Source organism: Eutrigla gurnardus (genome assembly GCF_963514095.1).
Source record: "Eutrigla gurnardus genome assembly, chromosome: 14".
Lineage (NCBI taxonomy): Eukaryota > Metazoa > Chordata > Actinopteri > Perciformes > Triglidae > Eutrigla > Eutrigla gurnardus.
The window spans coordinates 24332010-24354535 of record NC_139937.1 but is presented as its reverse complement, the minus strand read 5'-3'; the positions used below and the strand labels follow the sequence as shown (position 1 = coordinate 24354535).

The following is a 22526-nucleotide window of genomic DNA, read 5'->3' as shown; positions in this document are numbered from 1 at the left end:
CCCATCTCCACTTATTTCCAAACATCTTTGTCCTCTGCAGCAGGACTGCAGCGACTGGACTAAAGTTGAACCTGACGTGAACAGTGCAGATGCAGATGAGGCTCCGACGTACAGGTGAAAAAAGAATAAGGTCCTAAATCCTGCATCACAGCAAACTGGATCTAAATTCTAGGGATATATGCTCATCTTTTTTAATACCACTAATGCAGTATTTTTGTGCACAATCACTATGAATAATTTATTTTTCTACGGCTTGCTGTAGTCTACAGTCTGACGCGGGAAACTTTGAATGCAGCGTCTCTGGCTTGCGCTGGGTCTGCAAGGAAAAGGTCAGCTTAAAGTATCAGTTCTGCTCTTGGGAAGGACATATGCAGAGGATGGAGTCGATGCAATACATGCCTGCAGGTCCCCTAATGGACATCACAGTCATCGCCGGGAAGCTATCTGAAGTACAGCTGCCACACTGGATCTGCATAGGTAAGTGGAGAGAACGTGTGCTTTTAAATTACAGACAGCATGAGTACAACAGCTGATGCAATCCTTATGTTATGTGCTCTTATGTTGTGCAGACGACAACCCTGAAATATGGGACAAGTTTGCAGTCCTGTACATAGAGGACTCTGGAGATGTCGTGGAGAAAGCGTCCGAGGTCACATCGCACCACGTCAAACTGTCCGAACCAGTTTTCTCTCCGAGAGCGATCCTGATGAAAGTTGGCTTCCCAGTGAAGATACTGTGTGATGTTTTAATATACAAGATCAACACAGCATTCCTCACACTCCATGTTTATCTGATCCCACGTGATCCTGGTCTAAAACAGGTTATTTCATATCTTACTGTCACTAATGCCATAAATCACGTGATGAAAACACAGCACAGGCAACTCGTGTTTTTGTCCCAACAGCAACTGGACAAGAGCTACGGATACAAAATCATCAAAAAGCCGCCGCCAGATGAGTCCCTGAAAATGCAAGATCGTTTTGTCCTCACAGCAGATTTCCACGGTGCAGAAGTTAAACCTAAAGTATGTTTGATTGAAATAAGATTATTTCAGTGCGTCAAACCTAAAATCAACCTTTTTATTTAAATATCTATGAACAATGTGAGCGTTTTGTTATTATGAATATTTAAATAACATTCAAATATCTGAAATCATGACATTTTACCAATTTTTGGCAGTTATATTCATAATTTTTCTGTTCATTGATTTAGATGAGAAAACGAAAAAACGTACTAATCGCTGTTGCAAACTTCGGATGCTGAAAGTCTAACTTCCTTTTCCCATATTTTATTTTTTTTCTTCAGAACATAAAGCTCAGATATAAAAGCAGTATCCCAAGTTTCTTCGGAGTGTTCATAAGAAATCCAGACGCAGACTTTACACTCAAGCTCGAACACAGTAAGGAGCTTAAAGCAGTATGGGACGATACGATTCGAAAAGGTCAGATTTAAATAATATCACCAGAATTCATCTGCACAACCTATTAAACACTTTTCACTTTCACCGTCACTCAAATATGTATCATGAGTGAAGCCAAAATATGTCCATTTTCTTTTCCTCCCTTTTTCATTTTCAGAAGAATACCAAAACACCGGTCACATACAAGGTAAGACACGGCTCAACGGTCTGACCGAAGAGTTGGTTTGGTCCTGGAGTGGGTTGATAAAACCCAGCAGAATATTAAATATTCATAAACGGTGTTTTGGTCAGAGTGTTATCAGGATGTAACCGTGCTTCCTATATGACAGTTGCAGACATCGCTGGACTGACGTCCTCCACACCTGCTTCCGGTGACCGTGAGTTGTTTTTAACACGAGACATTATATTAATATTGGAAATATTGGAACCAACATTTGTATGTTTTTTAAGCATTGAGGACGAGGTGTTTCTATGTGTAATATTATGTTTGTATATTATGTGTCTTCATAATAATAAAAATAATATATATTATTACAATTTAATTATAACATTTATATAAATATTAATTGTAATAAGAATAATTACAGATTTAGCTTAACGTGTTGTATTGAGTTGTCGTATTGCATATTGAACAAACCCCTTAACAAAATAATCAATAGTGCAAGAGAGAGAAATGTCTCTTAAAAGACAAATAAATAAAATTCAATAAAATTTGCTCATAAAATTTTTCAGACAGACCTAACAAACCCTACAAAACCATTTTTTTTTTTTACAAATCGTCATTATGTCTTATTTCGGCATCCTTTTCATGCGCGCGCACGACACTGTTTGTTTACGTCGACGTTTTGAAGATGCGTTACTATGGCGACGTGCCAGACGTTTAACAGCTGAGAACGTAAATCCGATAGATGAAGATAAAAAGGCTAGTTGCTCTACGAGGGCGCCAACATAAGCAGCAACACGTATATGATGAACAGCAACTTCACTTGTTGAAGAGTAAATATGCAAAACGAGCTAAAGTTCACCTTTCATAATTGCTTTTAAGCCACAAGCTCAAATTCCGACGCTCTTTGAATACGTCTCTCGGAAAGCAAAGTGAACGTTAGATCGCGGCATATTTTTGACTCTCCTATAAACTATGGACTGACTGACTGACGTCCTCCACACCTGCTTCCGGTTGTTTTTAACACGAGACATTTTAATATTTGAAATTGTTGCAGGCTGGAGGGGGGTTGGACCCGGAAGCACAGATGAGCAGGCTGAGTATAGTTTACAGAGTTTATTAAACAGCGAAAGTTGAAAAAACAAGAACAAATATATAGGCCGTCGGTCCGACAGCGCGGCGTCCTCTGGACCAACCAAAAATCTCAGGCACCAAGGCGAAAAAACGAAACTCAGGAACTCAGGCACGAAGGCGAAAAAACCAAACTCAGGAATCTCAACCGAGGCAGGCAGGCGAGGGAGAACAAACTGAAAACAAGAAAAAGGAGCACGTCAAACTCACGAAGGAATAACCACTGAGATGCTGCTACGAAAAGCGGGAAGTGTCAGCTCTACCGATGAGACGGAATTATCTGGCCGAGTAGTAGTGGGTGAGCCAGAGGTTATATGTGAAGCGGTGATGAGAGATTGAGAACCGGTGTGCCTCGTCAGCCCCGCCTGCCGCGCCCTGTAGGGGAGAAAAAGAGGCGGGGAAGGAGAAACAGCAGGCACACACACAAACAACCCTCACAGTACCCCCCCCTCAAGGAACGCCACCTGGCGGTCTACCAGGCTTCCCAGGGAACAGAGAGTAAAAGTCAACAAGCAGAGTAGGGTCCAGGATGAGAGAACGCTTAACCCAGGAGCGCTCCTCCGGACCATATCCCTCCCAGTCCACCAGATACTGGTAACCACGACCCCGCCTCCGTACATCCAACAGCCGCCGGACAGTGTAGACAGGATGGTCATCGATAATCCGGGGGGGTGGAGGGGTCTCGGCCGGAGGGGACAGAGGGCTGGTGACTACTGGCTTCAGGAGAGAGACATGGAAAGAAGGGTGCACCTTCAAGGCAGGTGGAAGCCTCAGTCTCACCACCGCGGGATTAATCACCCGGTCGACCTCAAAGGGGCCGATGTATCTGGGCGCTAGTTTCCGGGATTCAGTCTGCAGCGGGAGATCCCGAGAAGATAACCAAACCCTTTGTCCGGGCTGGTAGACAGGTGCAGAAGCCCGGTGGAGGTCCGCCAGCCTCTTGTTCCGAGCCGCAGTGCGGGAAAGGGCTGCCCGAGTCTCCCGCCAGACCCGGCGGGCGCGCCGGAGATGACCCTGCACCGAGGGAACCGCCGACTCCGTCTCCTGAGAGGGAAATAATGGAGGCTGGAAACCGTTAGCGGCCATAAAAGGAGACACACCTGTGGCGGAGCAGACCAGGGAGTTGTGGGCATATTCCACCCAGGGGAGGTGGGTGGACCAGGAGGCCGGGTGGCGGGCGGTAACACAACGAAGAGCCGTCTCAAGGTCCTGGTTAGCCCGCTCCGTCTGGCCGTTGGTCTGTGGATGGTATCCCGAGGAGAGGCTGGCCGAAGCCCCCATCGCTCGGCAAAAGGCTCGCCAAACCTGCGACGAGAACTGGGGTCCACGGTCCGAGACAATATCCTGGGGAATGCCGTGCAGCCGGAACACGTGTAGGACCAGCAGGTTGGCAGTCTCCAGGGCTGAGGGGAGCTTGGGTAGAGGAACAAAGTGCACCGCTTTAGAAAATCGATCCACAACAGTCAATATGGCAGAGTTACCTTCGGACGGGGGCAGGCCAGTGACGAAGTCCACCGCGATGTGGGACCAAGGTCTGTGAGGGATGGGGAGAGGACGGAGAAGTCCAGCGGGCGGGCGGTGAGAAGCCTTACTGCGGGCACAGACGGAGCAGGCGGCGACGAACCTCTTAGTGTCAGCGGACATGGAGGGCCACCAAAAACGCTGCTGTAAAAGGGTCAGAGTGCGGTGGAAACCGGGGTGGCAAGCCACCTTGGAGGCGTGTCCCCACTGAAGCACTGGGCCCCGGACGGGCGCAGGCACAAACAACCGTCCTGGTGGACAGCACTCAGGATCCGGACGGTCCTCCCTAGCCTCCTGGACCAACCTTTCGACCTCCCACCTGGCAGCTCCAACCACACACGTCGAGGGTAAGATGGTCTCCCCACTCGGCTCCTTCTCCAGAGAGTCAAACTGACGGGACAGGGCATCCGGCTTGGTGTTCTTGGACCCAGGCCGGTAGGTGAGGGTGAAATTAAACCGGCCCAGGAACAAGGCCCACCGGGCCTGGCGAGGGTTCAACCTGCGAGCAGAGCGGAGATAAGAGAGGTTTTTATGGTCCGTCCAAACAACAAAAGGAAAAGTAGTTCCTTCCAGCAGGTGTCTCCACTCCTGAAGAGCCAGAATGACTGCCAGAAGCTCACGGTTACCAACGTCATAATTTCTCTCTGCAGAAGAAAGTCGGCGGGAGAAGTAGGCACAGGGATGCAGCTTCTGGTCCGAGGTGGGTCGTTGAGAGAGGACCGCTCCTACACCTGTGTCCGAGGCGTCGACCTCCACCACAAACTGAGCGGAGTGATCTGGGTGTATGAGCACAGGAGCAGAGGAAAACAACATCTTCAATTTACTGAAGGCAGCTTCTGCTGCAGGGGACCACAAAAAGGGAGTCTTAACAGAGGTCAACTTGGTTAGAGGGGAGGCGACAGAACTATAACCCCTGATGAACCTGCGGTAAAAGTTAGCGAATCCCAGAAACCTCTGTAACTGCTTCCGGGATGCGGGAATGGGCCAGTTGGCCACTGCCTGTACCTTGGCTGGGTCAGTTCGGATCTGGCCCTTCTCCACCACAAAGCCCAGAAACTGTACGGAGGAAACATGAAAATTGCATTTCTCAGCCTTCACGTACAGCCTGTTCTCCAAGAGCCTCTGTAACACGATCTTGACGTGCTGAACATGGTCCTCCAAAGACTGTGAAAAAATGAGAATGTCATCGATGTACACAAACACAAATTTGTTCAACATGTCACGTAATACATCATTCACAAGAGCCTGGAATACAGCAGGAGCATTAGTTAGTCCAAAAGGCATAACACAATATTCAAAATGTCCCAGTGGCGTGTTGAAGGCAGTCTTCCATTCGTCCCCCTCCCTAATGCGTACCAGGTGGTACGCGTTCCTTAGGTCCAGCTTGGTAAAGATGGTAGCTTCGTGTAGGGAGCTGAAAGCAGAGTCAATGAGTGGCAGAGGGTACTTATTGCGGACAGTAATTTCATTTAAACCCCTGTAATCAATACAGGGACGTAGAGACTTGTCCTTCTTGGCCACAAAGAAAAACCCCGCCCCCACCGGAGAGGATGAGGGGCGAATAAGACCTGCTGCCAGGGAGTCCGAGATGTAGGTCTCCATGGCTGTTCTCTCCGGTCTGGAGAGATTATATAGCTTGCTGGAAGGTAAAGGGGCACCAGGAAGTAGATCAATGCCGCAGTCATAGGGTCTGTGGGGCGGCAAGGACTTGGCGCGGTCCTTATTAAAAACCTCCTGGAGGTCGTGGTAATGACTGGGGACACCAGTAAGGTCAACAGGTTGAGGAGGAGGTGGCGCAGGTGAACCAGTGGCTGGAATAGCGGAGTGTAGGCAATGAGAGTGACAAAAAATGCTCCAGTTAGTGATAGAGGAGGTGGTCCAATCAATGTGAGGATTGTGCAAACTCAACCAGGGGAGACCTAACACTAGCGGAGCACTGGGTGAGGAGATAATAAAAAAAGAAATGGACTCATGGTGGTTACCGGAGAGGAGCAGAGACAGATTAGCTGTACGGTGAGTGACCCGGCCCAGCAGTCTCCCGTCGAGGGCAACCACGTCCTTAGCTGAAGGTAAGAGCTCAGAGGGGAGACTCAACCGGGAGACAATATCAGCGTCAATAAAGTTCTCATCAGAACCAGAATCCACTAGAACTTGCAGAGGGTAAGACATACAATGCCAGGAAACAGTACCTTTAAGCTGAAGGCGGCGAGGTGAGGAGGACGGGATAGATGTATGGCTCACCAGTGCCCCTCCTGAGACTGGTGAGCCTGCCCTTTTGGCAGGATCAGGCACTGGAGGAGAAGGTGACCGGACTGGCCACAGTAGCCACACAACCCCAGGCGCCGACGTCGAAGACGCTCGACCTGGGATAGCCTGGTCCCGCCCAGCTGCATGGGTTCCTCGGTGCTGGAGAGCGGAGGCGCCGTGGAGGAAGGGTCTCCGGTAGCCGGCGGAGCAGGAGGAGGAGATGAAGGCGACACAGGTGGCCGCGCAGACCAGGGACGGGCTGGGGGAAAAGGGAAACTGTGCCTGGCTGTCTTCTCCCTGCGCCTCTCACGGAGGCGATTGTCTAAACGGGTGGCTAGTGCTATGAGCTCGTCTAGGGAAGATGTTTCGTCCCTAGCTGCTAACTCGTCCTTAATTTCGTCACTAAGCCCCCTGCGAAAAGCCCCCTGTAACGCTGTCTCATCCCACCCGCTCTCCGTCGCAAGAATGCGGAAGTCAATCGAGTAATGAGCGACGGTACCGGAGCCCTGCTGTAAGGCGAGAAGCCGGCTACTAGCTTCCCTGCCCTTAACAGGATGATCAAAAATCTTCCTCAACTCAGCAGTAAAAGAGGAAAACGAGTCACATACGGGAGAACTGCTCTCAGACACGGCCAAAGCCCAGGCCGCAGCCTTATCAGTTAGTAGGCTCATGATAAAGGCTATCTTAGCTTGATCAGTAGCGTAAGTGAGTGGCTGTTGATTAAAAACTAAAGAGCACTGATGCAAAAACTGGCTACATGTCCCTAACACCCCTGAGTACCTGGCTGGTGTGGGTATGAATGGCTCACGGGGATGGTTGGATGGTGGAGAGGAAGCGGAGTGAGGAGCCGGGGTCGGAGCCGCAGTAGGAGCCGGAGCAGGCGCAGAGAGCAGGTGAGAGGCCATCTGGTCCAAACGAGCCTCGAATTGGGTAAATCCGGAAGATAGGCGTTTGAGGGTGTCCGTGATTTGTTTGAGGGCCTCCTCGTGTTGCCCCATTAGTGTTCCTTGACTCATCAAAGCTTGTCGGAGCGCCGAAGACTCTCCGGAGTCCATCTTGGCCAGATAATTCTGTTGCAGGCTGGAGGGGGGTTGGACCCGGAAGCACAGATGAGCAGGCTGAGTATAGTTTACAGAGTTTATTAAACAGCGAAAGTTGAAAAAACAAGAACAAATATATAGGCCGTCGGTCCGACAGCGCGGCGTCCTCTGGACCAACCAAAAATCTCAGGCACCAAGGCGAAAAAACGAAACTCAGGAACTCAGGCACGAAGGCGAAAAAACCAAACTCAGGAATCTCAACCGAGGCAGGCAGGCGAGGGAGAACAAACTGAAAACAAGAAAAAGGAGCACGTCAAACTCACGAAGGAATAACCACTGAGATGCTGCTACGAAAAGCGGGAAGTGTCAGCTCTACCGATGAGACGGAATTATCTGGCCGAGTAGTAGTGGGTGAGCCAGAGGTTATATGTGAAGCGGTGATGAGAGATTGAGAACCGGTGTGCCTCGTCAGCCCCGCCTGCCGCGCCCTGTAGGGGAGAAAAAGAGGCGGGGAAGGAGAAACAGCAGGCACACACACAAACAACCCTCACAGAAATATTGGAACCAACATTTGTGTGTTTTTTAAGCATTGAGGACATGAGGTATTTCTATGTGTAATATTATGTTTGTATATTATATGTCTTCATAATAATAAAAATAAAATATATTATTACAATTTAATTATACCATTTATATAAATAATAATAGTAATAATAATTATTAATAATTATTGATTAATTACACTCCACAGTGCACCCGAGGCAAATCCATTGTAACGGCAGTCTATCGATGTACATATTTGTGTTGATAGAATGTTTGACATAAAACCAACCTTGCATTTTTAAGGATTTATGTCTCAGCAGCGTGTCATACTTCCTAGTAGGCTATGGCAGCGGCGGACTGATATTACCTAGCACTTATAAGTTACCGGTTCTATAATAGTTTGTTTACCTGCTGTCATTGCTACAGACGCAGAGTAGCCTGCAGTGCTAGTTTCTTCAATCTCACAGAAATGGACACTTTTGGAGATTAAACTGAAACTTTTGAAGACTCTGATGAGGAGTTTTTTTCCACCCAAACCCAACCGTACCTGTACGAGCCTGAATATACAGAGGAAGAATTGTGTGAGAGGGATGCTCAAAGGGCAGAACACGAGCGAGCTGAGAACCGAACAAACGGAGACTGGTGGTGCCAGGAGGGAATCCCCAGCAATGCGTCCGAGGGTTTACGGGTCTACGGACGGAGCAGAGGTTCGGGTTCGCGGTGCGTAATTGTGGGTTCGCGTGGCCGTGGGCTGGCTGGTGTTTGTGTGAGCTCCAAGGGCTTTTCAGACAGCCTTGGGGGCATAAGTGCCGACAAATCGGCGATGTTCAGGTGTGTATTTACCGGCTGGATTCTGAGCAGCGTGTCTTAGAGTTTTGAGTCCAACAGAGCAAAGTAAAATTCCGCTGCTGCTGAAAAACTAGTCCCTCAAAAAATGGATGATTTATGTGATGCGAGGTTAGTTTTGTTTCAAATATTATTCTATCAACACAGATATGTACATCGACAGTCTAGTGTTTTAATTGATTTGCCTCGGGTGCACTCTGGAGTCGGTATGAGTGTTTTTAATGCCATGCTAGCTAGAACCATTGACTTGTGCTAGCAATAGCACAAGCGAACTCGGCAACTAGAAGAACTGAATGAAATTTCTTGAAAACGTCCCCAGACGTCTCGAACACACCGGCTCACTTGGAAAATAGGTCTTATGTCCAAAATTCCGAACTATCTACCTTTAATCTGGCATCCAAAAGGGCACTTCATAAAAAAGAGGCGAGGACAAATTAAGGAGTAAAAGCATTTTAATCGTCTATCTTTACCATGAAAGACAGCCTTTTTTGTTTGCTGTGTGTCTGAAAAAACACGCATTAACACTCTTTCATGAAGCAATTTTGAATTTGTTTCAGACGGGAGACGGTCAGCTGGAGCGGCTGCTGTGAACACCGTGGCAGGAGGTGGATGCACAGGTAAGGTGATGTCTTCACAGTGAACACCTTCAACGCTGCCTGCGACACCGATCAGATTGAGACTGTTGAATTCAAATGAATTAGTTTGACACTTATTCTGTTATTTCTTAGAGTTTGCACATTGAGGATAGAGCCAGGAGACATTTAGCTTAGCTTAGCATAAAGACTGGAAGCAAAGGGAAACAGTTAGCCTGGTTCAGTCCAGAACTCCTAAAAACCACAACATTGGGACGAGCTCGCTGTTCTCCAGTTCCTGCTGTCTCTGTGCTAAACTAAGCTAAATGTCTCCTAGATTTGTGTGTGTGTGTGTGTAGAGTACAGACATGAGGGCTGTATCTATTCAATTCAATTTTATTTATAGTGTCATATCACAACAGAAGTCATCTCAGGACACATTGAAAATGTAATAAATCATGAGCATATTCTAGTCCTGTTCAGAGTCCCAACATCACCAGGAGCGTTGCAGCGACAGTGGCGAGAAAAAACTGCCTTAAAGCAACACTTAAAGTGATGGTTCGGAGTGAAATGCACCCTAGGTAATTTCCACCATGACATCCAGCCAAACACCCCCTCAGAAGCATTTTTAGCGATGGTCAGCAGTGGTCAAGATAGGGCGATTAGCCGAATTACTTAGTACTAGCGCTATGGTACTGGGGATATATCTCGTAAATTACCCCACTAATAATGCATGGAATGTTACCAAACTTCTGCAGTAGTACACATAGGGTATGATCTGACAAAACGAGGCATTTGAAAGTTTGTAAGTACACCAGGGGCCCTATTTTAACGGTCTGAAACGGAAGTGGGAAAGCGCATTGCGCAAGTAGCTTTGTGGGCGGTTCTACGGCGCTATCGCTATTTTACAGGCGGATAAATGACACTTCCGCCGCGGCGCAAGTGTCAAAAGGGTTGGTCTGAAGCAGCCTAATTACCCGTAGGTGTGGTTTGGGCGTAACGTGCAATGAACCAATCAGAGCGTTTTCTCGCATCCCCTTTAAGAACGATCGGCGCATGTTCCATGGCGGATTGCTATTATGATGGCGGGTTTGCCAGGCGCACGCAATGATAAGTTCACCAAAGAAGATACGGATGTGCTTGTCAGAGCAGTCAAAGAACGTGAGTTGGTTTTATATGGGGATGGGAGAAACCCACCCAAAATTGCTTCAGTGAAAGCGGCTTGGGAGGAAATCGCCGTAATTGTCTCAGCAGCTGGACAAAATAGGACATCTCTCCATTGCCGTAAGCGATACAACGACGTCAGGAGAAGAGGAAAGGCCAAGCTTGCGGCCAACTTGAAAGCGCGTCAAAAGACTGGAGGAGGATCTGGCAGTTACCAGGACCTCACGCCAGCAGAGGATATCGCTGCGTCAACACTGACCGCTGAAAGTGTTGAGGGTTTTGGGGGCTTAGAGGTCGGCACCCAACCCGATGCACCAGCTGTCCAACCCCAAGGTACATAAATAAAGTTCACATAAATAGAGATGTCGTGAAAATCTTTTTAATCATTTTTGATGACATTTATTAAATGTAACACAGCCATAAAATAAATCAAAACAATGTCACGTAGCTTCTCAGGAAGAAGACCCTGGCCTCGGGACCAGCGCGCACGGGGCAGCTGAGGGAGCCGCGCGGCGCCCTCAAGCACGACGCCGTGGCAGCAGCAGCAGCATGAGGCCGCAGGACCACCCGTTCCTGCAGCACCAGCAAACCGGGTTCGACATGCTGGAGCGGGAGCTGGCCGGGATGCGGCGAAGCACCAACACCCGCCTGGACCGGGTGGCGATGTTGCTGCGGCCTCTCGGGCGCATCGCCTCAAGTTTGGACCGGATTGCGACAGCAATGGAACGTGCATGGCCCCCAAACGACCCACCTCCTCCCCCTGTTGTGCCCCTTCCTCCCCCTGTTGTGCCCCTTCCTCCCCCCATTCCATCTCGGTCCACCTGCTCCTGCAGGAGCACATCCAGCGTCGCCACTCCCGGACCCTCATTGGTTGGATCCCGCCGAGGCAGGCCGCGTAAAAGGCCTTACAGAGGGAGAAAACATTTTTTTTTTCCTTCAAATCTTTGCAACTTTTCATTTTTCGTTTTGTATTATTTTTTTTCATTTACGCCTAATATTTGGACAAGCCGTATAAAAAATGTCTCAAGGACATTCTGTCAGGCTTGGCAGAAACGGAGGACTCAGATGCAGGGCAGTAGTACAGACAGGCTTTATTTTTAAATACAGTTTCCCTGTAGACAGCGACAACAGAACAGGCTGTAAAACACTATAGGTCCAACGGACCACACTAACAAAACAACAAGAACAAAGGAAGCCCCCGTAGGAGAAAAAAGGAGAAGACTACACTGGTCTTATGAATCTAGGAGTTTATGTAAGTTACTCAAACTGAAAATCGCTCCCGGAGGAGGAAGGCACACAGGCTATGAAAATAAATCTACTCTTATACAGCTGAAAACATTTAACGAACAGAAATCTCTCCAACAGGAGGAAAAGCAAACGCTATGAATCTTATCTAACAATGAAACAGAAATTACTAACCAAAAGGTATCCAAATCAAAATCACTCTACCACAGAGGAAAACTATATGCAAAAATAAAACTTGGCAATACTTATCTAAATCGAAATATGCAAGGCAAGGTCAAGACTGTGGAATTGGCTGGACGTAATCGACGAGACGAACGAAATACTCTGGCAGCGAAGACAGGGGAAGACACAGACTATATACACATGAGGGAGGGAGCACAGGTGGAAACAATCGGGGATCAGGGAAGACGCCAGACCGGTGACACAAGAGGAAGGGCAAGTGACCTGAAACGAGAGGAGCGTTACTTTTCAAAATAAAACATGAAATTCACAAGACAGAAAAAAACCAAGACAAGACATCCCTCACCGCGGTGTGACAGTACCCCCCCCTCTACGGCCGACACCTGACGGCCCAGGCTGCCCAGGGTTATTTTTATGAAAGTCATCGATGAGGGTGGGGTCCACGATGTGGTGGGAAGGGATCCACTGTCTCTCCTCAGGTCCGTATCCCTCCCAGTCCACTAGATACTGTCTGCCCCGGCCCCGGTTGCGTACTGCCAACAGCTGCTTTACCTTGTACACCGGACCCCCTTCAATTACTTCGGGTGGTGGAGGGGCCGTGGTGGTCGGGACCATTTGACTTTCCTTGACAGGTTTGATCTGGCTGACATGGAATGTGGGATGCACACGAAGGGACCGGGGCAGACGAAGACGCACAGCTGCAGGTCCGATGATCTGGGCGACCGGGAATGGTCCCACGAACCGAGGAGCTAGCTTCCTGGAGGGAACCTTAAGGTGGAGGTCCTTGGCCGAGAGCCACACTTTCTGGCCCACCTGGTAAGCTGGAGCAGGACGCCTCTTGCGGTCTGCCGCCTTCTTCACCCGATCCCCCTGGCGGATTAGCACCTGGCGGGCGGCTGCCCAGACACGGTGGCAGCGTCGAATCATGGCGTGGGCAGAGGGGACCGAAACCTCCCGTTCGTTCTCTGGAAAAACTGGGGGTTGATAACCGTAAGCACATTTGAATGGTGAGAATCCTGTAGCAGATGTGGGTAAAGAATTATGGGCATACTCAACCCAGACCAGGTTCTTGCTCCATGTCGAGGGATTCTGGGAGAGTAGGCACCGGAGGCCGGTTTCCAATTGTTGGTTGAGGCGCTCGGTCTGGCCGTTGGCCTCCGGGTGGTATCCTGAGGTCAGGCTGGCCTTGGCGCCGATGAGCCTACAGAACTCCCTCCAGAACCGTGACACGAACTGGGGCCCCCGGTCGGAAACAATGTCTTTGGGGAATCCATGGACCCTGAAAACCTGATTCATCATGACCTCCGCCAACTCTTTGGCGGAGGGTAGCTTGGGCAAGGCAATAAATTTGACCATTTTAGAGAAACGGTCTACCACGGTGAGGACAGTGGTGTTACCTTGGGATACCGGGAGCCCCGTGACGAAGTCCATGGAGATGTCCGACCACGGTCTGGAGGGGATGGGGAGTGGTTGCAGGAGACCCATTCGAGGCCGGGAGGATGTCTTGTTGCGGGCGCAGACCGAGCATGCCTCCACGTACTCCCGAACCTCCGGCTCCATGGACGGCCACCAGAACCGTCGGGAGATGACGAACATTGTTCTCTGAACTCCCGGGTGGCATGAAAGCAGTGAGGTATGGGCCCAATGAATCACCTGTGGGCGCAGCCCGGCCGGCACAAACAACCGATTATCTGGGCACCCACGAGGTGATGGAACCCCACCATTAGCCTGCTTCACCTCTTCTTCTATCTGCCAGGAGACCGCTCCTACCACACAGGTTAGTGGAAGGATGGTTTCAGGTTCCTTGGCAACAGGCTCGGGGTCGAATAGCCGGGATAGCGCGTCTGGCTTGACGTTCCGGGACCCCGGCCTGTAGGAAAGAGAGAAAGAGAAGCGGTTAAAAAAGAGCGCCCACCTGGCCTGGCGAGAGTTTAGCCTCTTAGCTTTTCTGATGTACTCAAGATTTCGGTGATCAGTCCAGACTATGAACGGTTGTTCGGCCCCCTCTAGCCAATGCCTCCACTCTTCGAGGGCCAGTTTGACCGCCAGTAGTTCTCGGTTGCCCACATCATAGTTCCTTTCAGCTCTGGACAGCCGCCGCGACAGGAAGGCGCATGGGTGTATCTTGCCATCCTTTTCCGATCGTTGGGAGAGGATGGCGCCCACCCCTTCGTTCGATGCGTCTACTTCGACCACAAACTGCCGCTGAGGGTCCGGCATGGTGAGGATGGGGGCTGACGTGAAGCGGAGCTTGAGATCCTGGAATGCTTTCTCTGCTGCGGGCGACCAGTGGAACTGCACCTGAGTGGAGGTAAGAGCATGAAGAGGAGCCGCTATTGCGCTAAAGCCTCTGATAAACCGCCTGTAAAAGTTAGCAAACCCCAAAAATTGCTGAACCTTCTTGCGGCTATCAGGCGTGGGCCATTTGGCTACAGCGCTAACTTTAGCCGGGTCCATCTGAACTCTTCCAGGGGCTACGATGAAGCCCAGAAAGGAGACGGTGTCGGCATGAAATACACTCTTCTCGGCCTTCACATACAAGTGATTGTCTAGGAGTCTTTTAAGAACTTTGGTCACATGGTCTTGGTGAGTGTCAATGTCAGGTGAGTAAATCAAAATATCGTCTAAATATACATAGACAAAATGATCCAAGAAGTCCCTCAACACATCATTAATCATGGCCTGAAACACGGCGGGGGCATTGGTGAGACCGAATGGCATGACCAGATACTCGTAATGGCCACTCGAAGTGTTGAACCCGGTCTTCCACTCATCGCCCTCTCTTATTCGGACCAAGTGGTAGGCGTTGCGTAGGTCGAGTTTTGTGAACACTTTGGCCTGTTGGATTTGGTCAAAGACCGATGACATGAGAGGGAGTGGATAGCGATTTTTTATTGTAATGTCATTAAGTGGGCTATAGTCTATGCAAGGTCTCAGGGACCCATCTTTCTTATCCACAAAGAAGAAGCCCGCCCCAGCTGGCGATGATGAAGGGCGGATGAGACCAGCTTTTAGTGACGTGGTGAGGTACTCTCTCATGGCCTCTTTTTCTGGTCCAGAGACAGAGTACAGGCGGCCCTTAGGTATGGTGGATCCAGGAATCAGGTCGATGGCGCAGTCGTATGGGCGGTGTGGGGGGAGAGACAGAGCTTTGGATTTACTAAAAACTTCCCGAAGCTGATGGTAGCAGGGGGGTACCAGGTTCAGGTCCGGGGATTCTGGTTCTGTATTAGGGTTGACAGAGAACAGGTTAATCTCAGCTTCTTTGCCCATACAATGTCTTAAACAGTCCTCTCCCCATCTGATGATGTCTCCGGACCTCCAGTCTACCTGGGGGTTATGGCGAAACAGCCAAGGTTGGCCCAGAATGAGTGTATGAGAGGTGGACTTAAATAAGAAAAAACGAATTTCCTCTTCATGATCCTTAATGTGCAGGTGGACGGGTTCGCTGATGTGAGTGATAGTAAAGAGTTCTTTACCGTTGAGAGATCGGGCCCTGACTGGATTAACCAGGGGTTCGGATTTAATCCCCAATCTCTCCGCTAACCCCCAGTCCATCAAACTCTCATCTGCCCCAGAGTCAATAAGTGCCTTAAGGTTCGTGTCTGTGTGGTGCATTACCTTTACTTTGGTCAAGGCGCGTGAAACAGAGCTTGCAGTCGCGGATACATTCACCGTCGGGGTTCGTTTAGTTGGACAGGTGGTTACAAGGTGCCCCGTTTCCCCACAGTAAAAACACCTTCCCTCCGACAGCCGTCTCCGCCTCTCCTCCTCCGACAGCCGCGCTCTGCCCAGCTGCATGGGTTCGCTCTCTCCCTCAGTCGCGGACTGATGACGTGGGGTTGGCGAGGTGTGGTGAGTGAACGGGTGGCTTGGGATGGTAGTGAACGGTGCTCCTCCCACCGTGTCCGTACTACCTTCCCGGTGTCGTCTGAGCTGACGAAGTCGATTATCCGTCCGAATGGCGAGTGCGACGAGGTCGTCCAATCCTGCGGGCAAATCGAGGGGAACAAGCAGATCCTGGATCGGGGCTGCCAGCCCCTTAAAAAACACATCATACAACGCTGTGGAGTTCCACCCACTCTCAGCTGATAGTGTGCGAAAACGAATAGCATAATCACACACGGAGTCCTTGCCTTGTCTTAATCCACTTAGCTCTTGAGCCTTTTCCCGGTCGTCTGCCACCGGATCGAATGTTTTCTTTAGCGCCGTCTCGAAGTCTCCAAGAGTGTTACAGATGGCTGACTTCCTGCTCCATTCAGCGGACGCCCAGGCTTTGGCTCTCCCGGTTAGGTGCGAGATCATGAAGGCGATCTTTACTCGGTCAGAGGGGAATGCGTGGGGGGTTAATTCAAAGTGAATGGAACAGTCTATAATGAATGTCTTACATAGTCCTGGTTCCCCGGAGTATTGAGCTGGTGGAGCCAATCTGCTACCCGCCCCAAAGTAAGGGGTGGGCGGAGTAGGTGGAGTCGGTGGTACGGGAGCCGGTGGTACGGGAGCCGGTGCGATGGGTCGAGGGGGCTGCGCGAGCAGTCCCTGTAGTTGAGCCGAGATCTGACCCATCTGCGCCGCCATGGCACTCTGGAACTCCTCCTGGCGTGAGATGCGGGATTCTTGGTCACGCAGGACTCCCGACAGCTGTTCTGCCTCTGCTGGGTCCATTTCTGGCCAGAGTATTCTGTCAGGCTTGGCAGAAACGGAGGACTCAGATGCAGGGCAGTAGTACAGACAGGCTTTATTTTTAAATACAGTTTCCCTGTAGACAGCGACAACAGAACAGGCTGTAAAACACTATAGGTCCAACGGACCACACTAACAAAACAACAAGAACAAAGGAAGCCCCCGTAGGAGAAAAAAGGAGAAGACTACACTGGTCTTATGAATCTAGGAGTTTATGTAAGTTACTCAAACTGAAAATCGCTCCCGGAGGAGGAAGGCACACAGGCTATGAAAATAAATCTACTCTTATACAGCTGAAAACATTTAACGAACAGAAATCTCTCCAACAGGAGGAAAAGCAAACGCTATGAATCTTATCTAACAATGAAACAGAAATTACTAACCAAAAGGTATCCAAATCAAAATCACTCTACCACAGAGGAAAACTATATGCAAAAATAAAACTTGGCAATACTTATCTAAATCGAAATATGCAAGGCAAGGTCAAGACTGTGGAATTGGCTGGACGTAATCGACGAGACGAACGAAATACTCTGGCAGCGAAGACAGGGGAAGACACAGACTATATACACATGAGGGAGGGAGCACAGGTGGAAACAATCAGGGATCAGGGAAGACGCCAGACCGGTGACACAAGAGGAAGGGCAAGTGACCTGAAACGAGAGGAGCGTTACTTTTCAAAATAAAACATGAAATTCACAAGACAGAAAAAAACCAAGACAAGACATCCCTCACCGCGGTGTGACACATACTATACTTTCCGATGTTTTGGGCTCACTTTCTCTGACTCACAAGGTTATGAATGCATGGTAATATTTGTACAATGCTAAACAATAGAGCGGAGATGTCATTAGTTTGCTTACCTCACTATATACGATGCAGCTCCTCTGACAGATGAGCTCTCCTCTCCCGTGCTGCTGCAGGGGCATTTGGACGTAATGGCATCGGCACATGCAGTTCAGCATCACGTCTCATTAAGTCCTCTAATCTATCCTCATTAATGTCAATAATTATGCCTATTTATTTTATCTTTATGGACACCACAATGATTTTCCTTGTGTGGTAATATTTTATTGTCCTTGTAATTATGTATGGTTTGCAAAAATGGGAACTGCTGTCCGTGTAGATGAGAGAAGCAAAGTGTATGCGCGAGGTGCACAAGCAATCCGTATGCATCGCATGCGCATGTATGCATGCGCCCTTAAAATAGCATCTGAACAACGCGCCACTGACTTTAAACCAGGTATTTCCTGGCCAGTAGCGCAATGGTTTTTAGAAACGTCAAAATACCGTTTGCGCCAGAACACGCCTCCTCCTTCCGCCGAACCGCCCCTTGGGGCGCAAGATCATTCCCTAATTTAGCGGCGAGTGGCGCTGGTGGCAAAAGAACGCTCTGCGCCAGTTGTAAACTAGCAACAACACATGCGCCAGTGACTAAAGTCACTTGCGCCGGATGCAAGATAGGGCCCCAGGAGTTTATTTAAAAGAACACTTGCCTGATAGCTTCTATCCTCGGCTGCTATGCTACCGCATCATAGACGCCACTTCCGTGTTTACCAAGCCGATGCCGTGACACGAGTTTCACGCAAGAGTATGAAAACGTTTCGCTGAGTTTTTATAAATGCTTGTATAATAGCGAAACTTTTTCGCGTGAAACTCGTGTCACGGCATCGGCTGGGTAAACACGGAAGTGGCGTCTACGCTGCTGTAGCATAGCAGCCGAGGATAGAAGCTATCAGGCAAGTGTTCTTTTAAATAAACTCCTGGTGTACTTACAAACTTTCAAATGCCTCGTTTTGTGACTACAGACCCTATGTGTACTGCTGCAGAAGGTTGGTAACATTCCATGCATTATTAGTGGGGTCATTTACAAGATATACTCTATGTACCATAGCGCTAGTACTAAGCCATTCGGCTGATAGCTGTTATCTTGACCAATGCTGACCATCGCTAAAAATGCTTCCGAGGAGGTGTTTGGCTAGATGTCATGGTGGAAATGACCTAGGGTGCATTTCAACCATCACTTTAAGAACTTTTCCTCTTCGGTCCCCCTACAGGTTGGAAGGGAATTGTCCATTACTGCCATTGTAAATAATTTAGCCTACCCCAGCCTACCGTCGCACGCACGTTATTTGTTTGTATGCAGAACCGGCTCTGGAAACGATGAACGATTTGAACGATGTCCAGTGACAAGGTAGAGTAGCTAACGCCTTAGCTAAGATTAGCTTACATGATCCATAGTGATAGTTACATATATATATATATATTAGCACAATAGCTAACGCCTTAGATAACATGAGCCAATAAAATAATCGACAATGTATTGTACACAGATGCACACTGTTGAAAAAAAAAATTATTACCGGTATTATTTACAAGTCCAACAGCAACAAAGCCAAGTCACCATCCGTCTTGCAATTTGAAGCCTCCTTCAGCTCTCGAGTGTGAGCCGGTCCGATATTCACTCTTGTATGAGCTCTTTATTTGTCATGCTCCTGTTTTCTTTTCTTCGCCTCATCGGACATTATACTCCTCCTTGTCTTTGCAGGCTCTGCCATGACACCAATTTAAAAACTGCCTAGCTGTGTGTGTATCTACATCAATGACAGCTGGTGCCGAAACCTTGCAGTGAGGGACAGAATATGCACCCCTGATTTAGAGCTTTTGTGTGTCACCTTGCGGCCACACTATCTCCCCCGGGAATTTACCAATTTGTTTGTGTGCATTGTCTATGTCCCACCCAGCGGTAATGCGGGCAGGGCAGCAAATCTAATTGCAGATTGTGTTCACCGTCATCTAGAAAGCAAGCCTGATGCCCCAATGATGATACTTGGGGATTTCAATCATTGCAGCTTAAATAAAACGCTGCCAGGATTTGACCAATATGTGAAGTGCAGCACCAGGAATAATAATATACTGGACAAATGTTATGGGAATATTAAAGATGCATATACTGCTAGAGCCAGACCTCCACTTAAAAACTCAGACCATAACGTAATCTGCTTCCCACATATCGGTCTGTTTTTAAATCTACCAAACCGGTCACTCAGACGGTGAAGGTATGGACTAATGATAAATTGGAGGAGCTGAAGGGATGCTTCCTTTGTACGGATTGGGATATCTTTCTCAAGGATATGGGCATAGACAGTGCTACAGAAGCAACTACTGACTACATACATTTTTGCATTGAGTCTGTCATACCCACAAAGACAATTAAACGGTATCCCAACAATAAATCTTATTTTACCCCTGACATTATGGACTGTATTAAAAGGAAAAAAGGCGCTTTCAAGTTGGGGGATAAAGCGGCGGTCCGAGCGGCCCAAAAGAACCTAAATCTGAAGATAACATCAGCGCGCCATCAACATAAAGAACGGGCAGATCAATTCACAGTAAAATTTTCTGATGACACTGTCATACTTAGCCTGCTTACCAAACATACTAATTTGAGTGTTCATCAACTTGCGGTTGACAAGTTTGTCAACTGGTGTGATGCCCACTCGCTGCTTATTAATACAACTAAAACTGTTGAGATGTTGTTGGATCCGAGATCAATGGGAGACCAGAGCCCTGTGGCCGTCCATGGCCAGGACGTTGTGCAGGTCAAAACATTTAAGAGATATAGGCTTCCCTTGTGCAGGCACAATCGATACAAACATTCCTTTGTGCCTGTATCAACCAAGCTTCTCAACAGCAGGAAATGATTGCGATGTTTCTTTATGTGTATACGAACATAGGCTATGTGTATATGGAAATGAATGTATTGTGAGTCAAACTATGGATATATGTGAGTGAATGGATTAATGTATGCTTGAGGTTATGTGATGCTGATATGAATGTATATTTATGATTACAGTTAGAGTAGCGGTGTGGATGCATGTGAATGACGTTCACGTCGGCTTGCTGCATGTGCAGGATTGTCCAGTGTGGTCTGTTTACTCCACCAGTCTTTTAACTTGATGTTCTTTTTGTACTGTATGTGTTTTTTATGTATGCAACATGTTCTCTACATGTCTCCCTGTGATAGACTGGTTACCTGTCTGTCTCTACATGTCTCCCTGTGATAGACTGGTTACCTGTCTGTCTCTACATGTCTCCCTGTGATAGATTGGTTACCTGTCTGTCTCTACATGTCTCCCTGTGATAGATTGGTTACCTGTCTGTCTCTACATGTCTCCCTGTGATAGATTGGTTACCTGTCTGTCTCTACATGTCTCCCTGTGATAGACTGGTTACCTGTCTGTCTCTACATGTCTCCCTATGATAGATTGGTTACCTGTCTGTCTCTACATGTCTCCCTGTGATAGACTGGTTACCTGTCTGTCTCTACATGTCTCCCTGTGATAGACTGGTTACCTGTCTGTCTCTACTTGTCAGCCCTGTGATAGACTGTTTACCTGTCTGTCTCTACATGTCAGCCCTGTTATAGACTGGTTACCTGTCTGTCTCTACATGTCTCCCTGTGATAGACTGGTTACCTGTCTGTCTCTACATGTCAGCCCTGTTATAGACTGGTTACCTGTCTGTCTCTACATGTCTCCCTGTGATAGACTGGTTACCTGTCTGTCTCTACATGTCTCCCTGTGATAGACTGGTTACCTGTCTGTCTCTACATGTCTCCCTGTGATAGACTGGTTACCTGTCTGTCTCTACATGTCTCCCTGTGATAGACTGGTTACCTGTCTGTCTCTACATGTCTCCCTGTGATAGATTGGTTACCTGTCCGTCTCTACATGTCTCCCTGTGATAGACTGGTTACCTGTCTGTCTCTACATGTCTCCCTGTGATAGACTGGTTACCTGTCTGTCTCTACATGTCTCCCTGTGATAGACTGGTTACCTGTCTGTCTCTACATGTCTCCCTGTGATAGACTGGTTACCTGTCTGTCTCTACATGTCTCCCTGTGATAGATTGGTTACCTGTCTGTCTCTACATGTCTCCCTGTGATAGACTGGTTACCTGTCTGTCTCTACATGTCTCCCTGTGATAGACTGGTTACCTGTCTGTCTCTACATGTCTCCCTGTGATAGACTGGTTACCTGTCTGTCTCTACATGTCTCCCTGTGATAGACTGGTTACCTGTCTGTCTCTACATGTCTCCCTGTGATAGACTGGTTACCTGTCTGTCTCTATATATCAGCCCTGTGATAGACTTGTTACCTGTCTGTCTCTACATGTCTCCCTGTGATAGACTGGTTACCTGTCTGTCTCTACATGTCTCCCTGTGATAGACTGGTTACCTGTCTGTCTCTACATGTCTCCCTGTGATAGACTGGTTACCTGTCTGTCTCTACATGTCTCCCTGTGATAGACTGGTTACCTGTTACCACCCCCGACCCTGGAAACAGGATAAGCGGTGGACGATGGATGGATAGATTTCTTAAATGTTATAGAAAGTGATGTCACCAGGTAGGCTGTTGACCTGAATCCAATTATTTTTCTTTCCCTCTAGCTTCAGGCGATCACTTCGTGGATAAACACCAGTGTGATCTGATCGACAGAGTGAACAACATTGAACCAATCTTGGATCATCTCCTGAGAGAAGTTGTAATCCAGCAAGAATTTTATGACAGAATGTCTGCCATTCCAACCACTCGGGAGAAGATGAGAAAACTCTTCGGAGGTCCCCTGAATGCAGCCGGACGCGACGCAAAAGACATCTTCTTCAAAATCCTCGAGGAGAAAGAGCCGTTTCTTGTTGCCAGCCTCAAGAAGAAGAACTCATAAATACTGTGTTGAATTCTCCTGTTTTCTGCATCGCAAAGCAAATG

General features: G+C 48.4%; 1 protein-coding gene across 1 annotated transcript in view; it reads left to right on the top strand.

The window, feature by feature from the left end:
• The window catches only part of LOC311025012 (NACHT, LRR and PYD domains-containing protein 1b allele 5-like), a 43105-nt gene that overhangs the window by 838 nt on the left and 19741 nt on the right, over window positions 1-22526 (top strand). The window contains exons 2-4 of the mRNA XM_084027676.1: window positions 41-114; window positions 263-477; window positions 570-820. Of these exons, the coding sequence (XP_083883802.1) occupies window positions 41-114; window positions 263-477; window positions 570-820 (540 nt within the window). The remainder of the gene's footprint in view (window positions 1-40; window positions 115-262; window positions 478-569; window positions 821-22526) is intronic.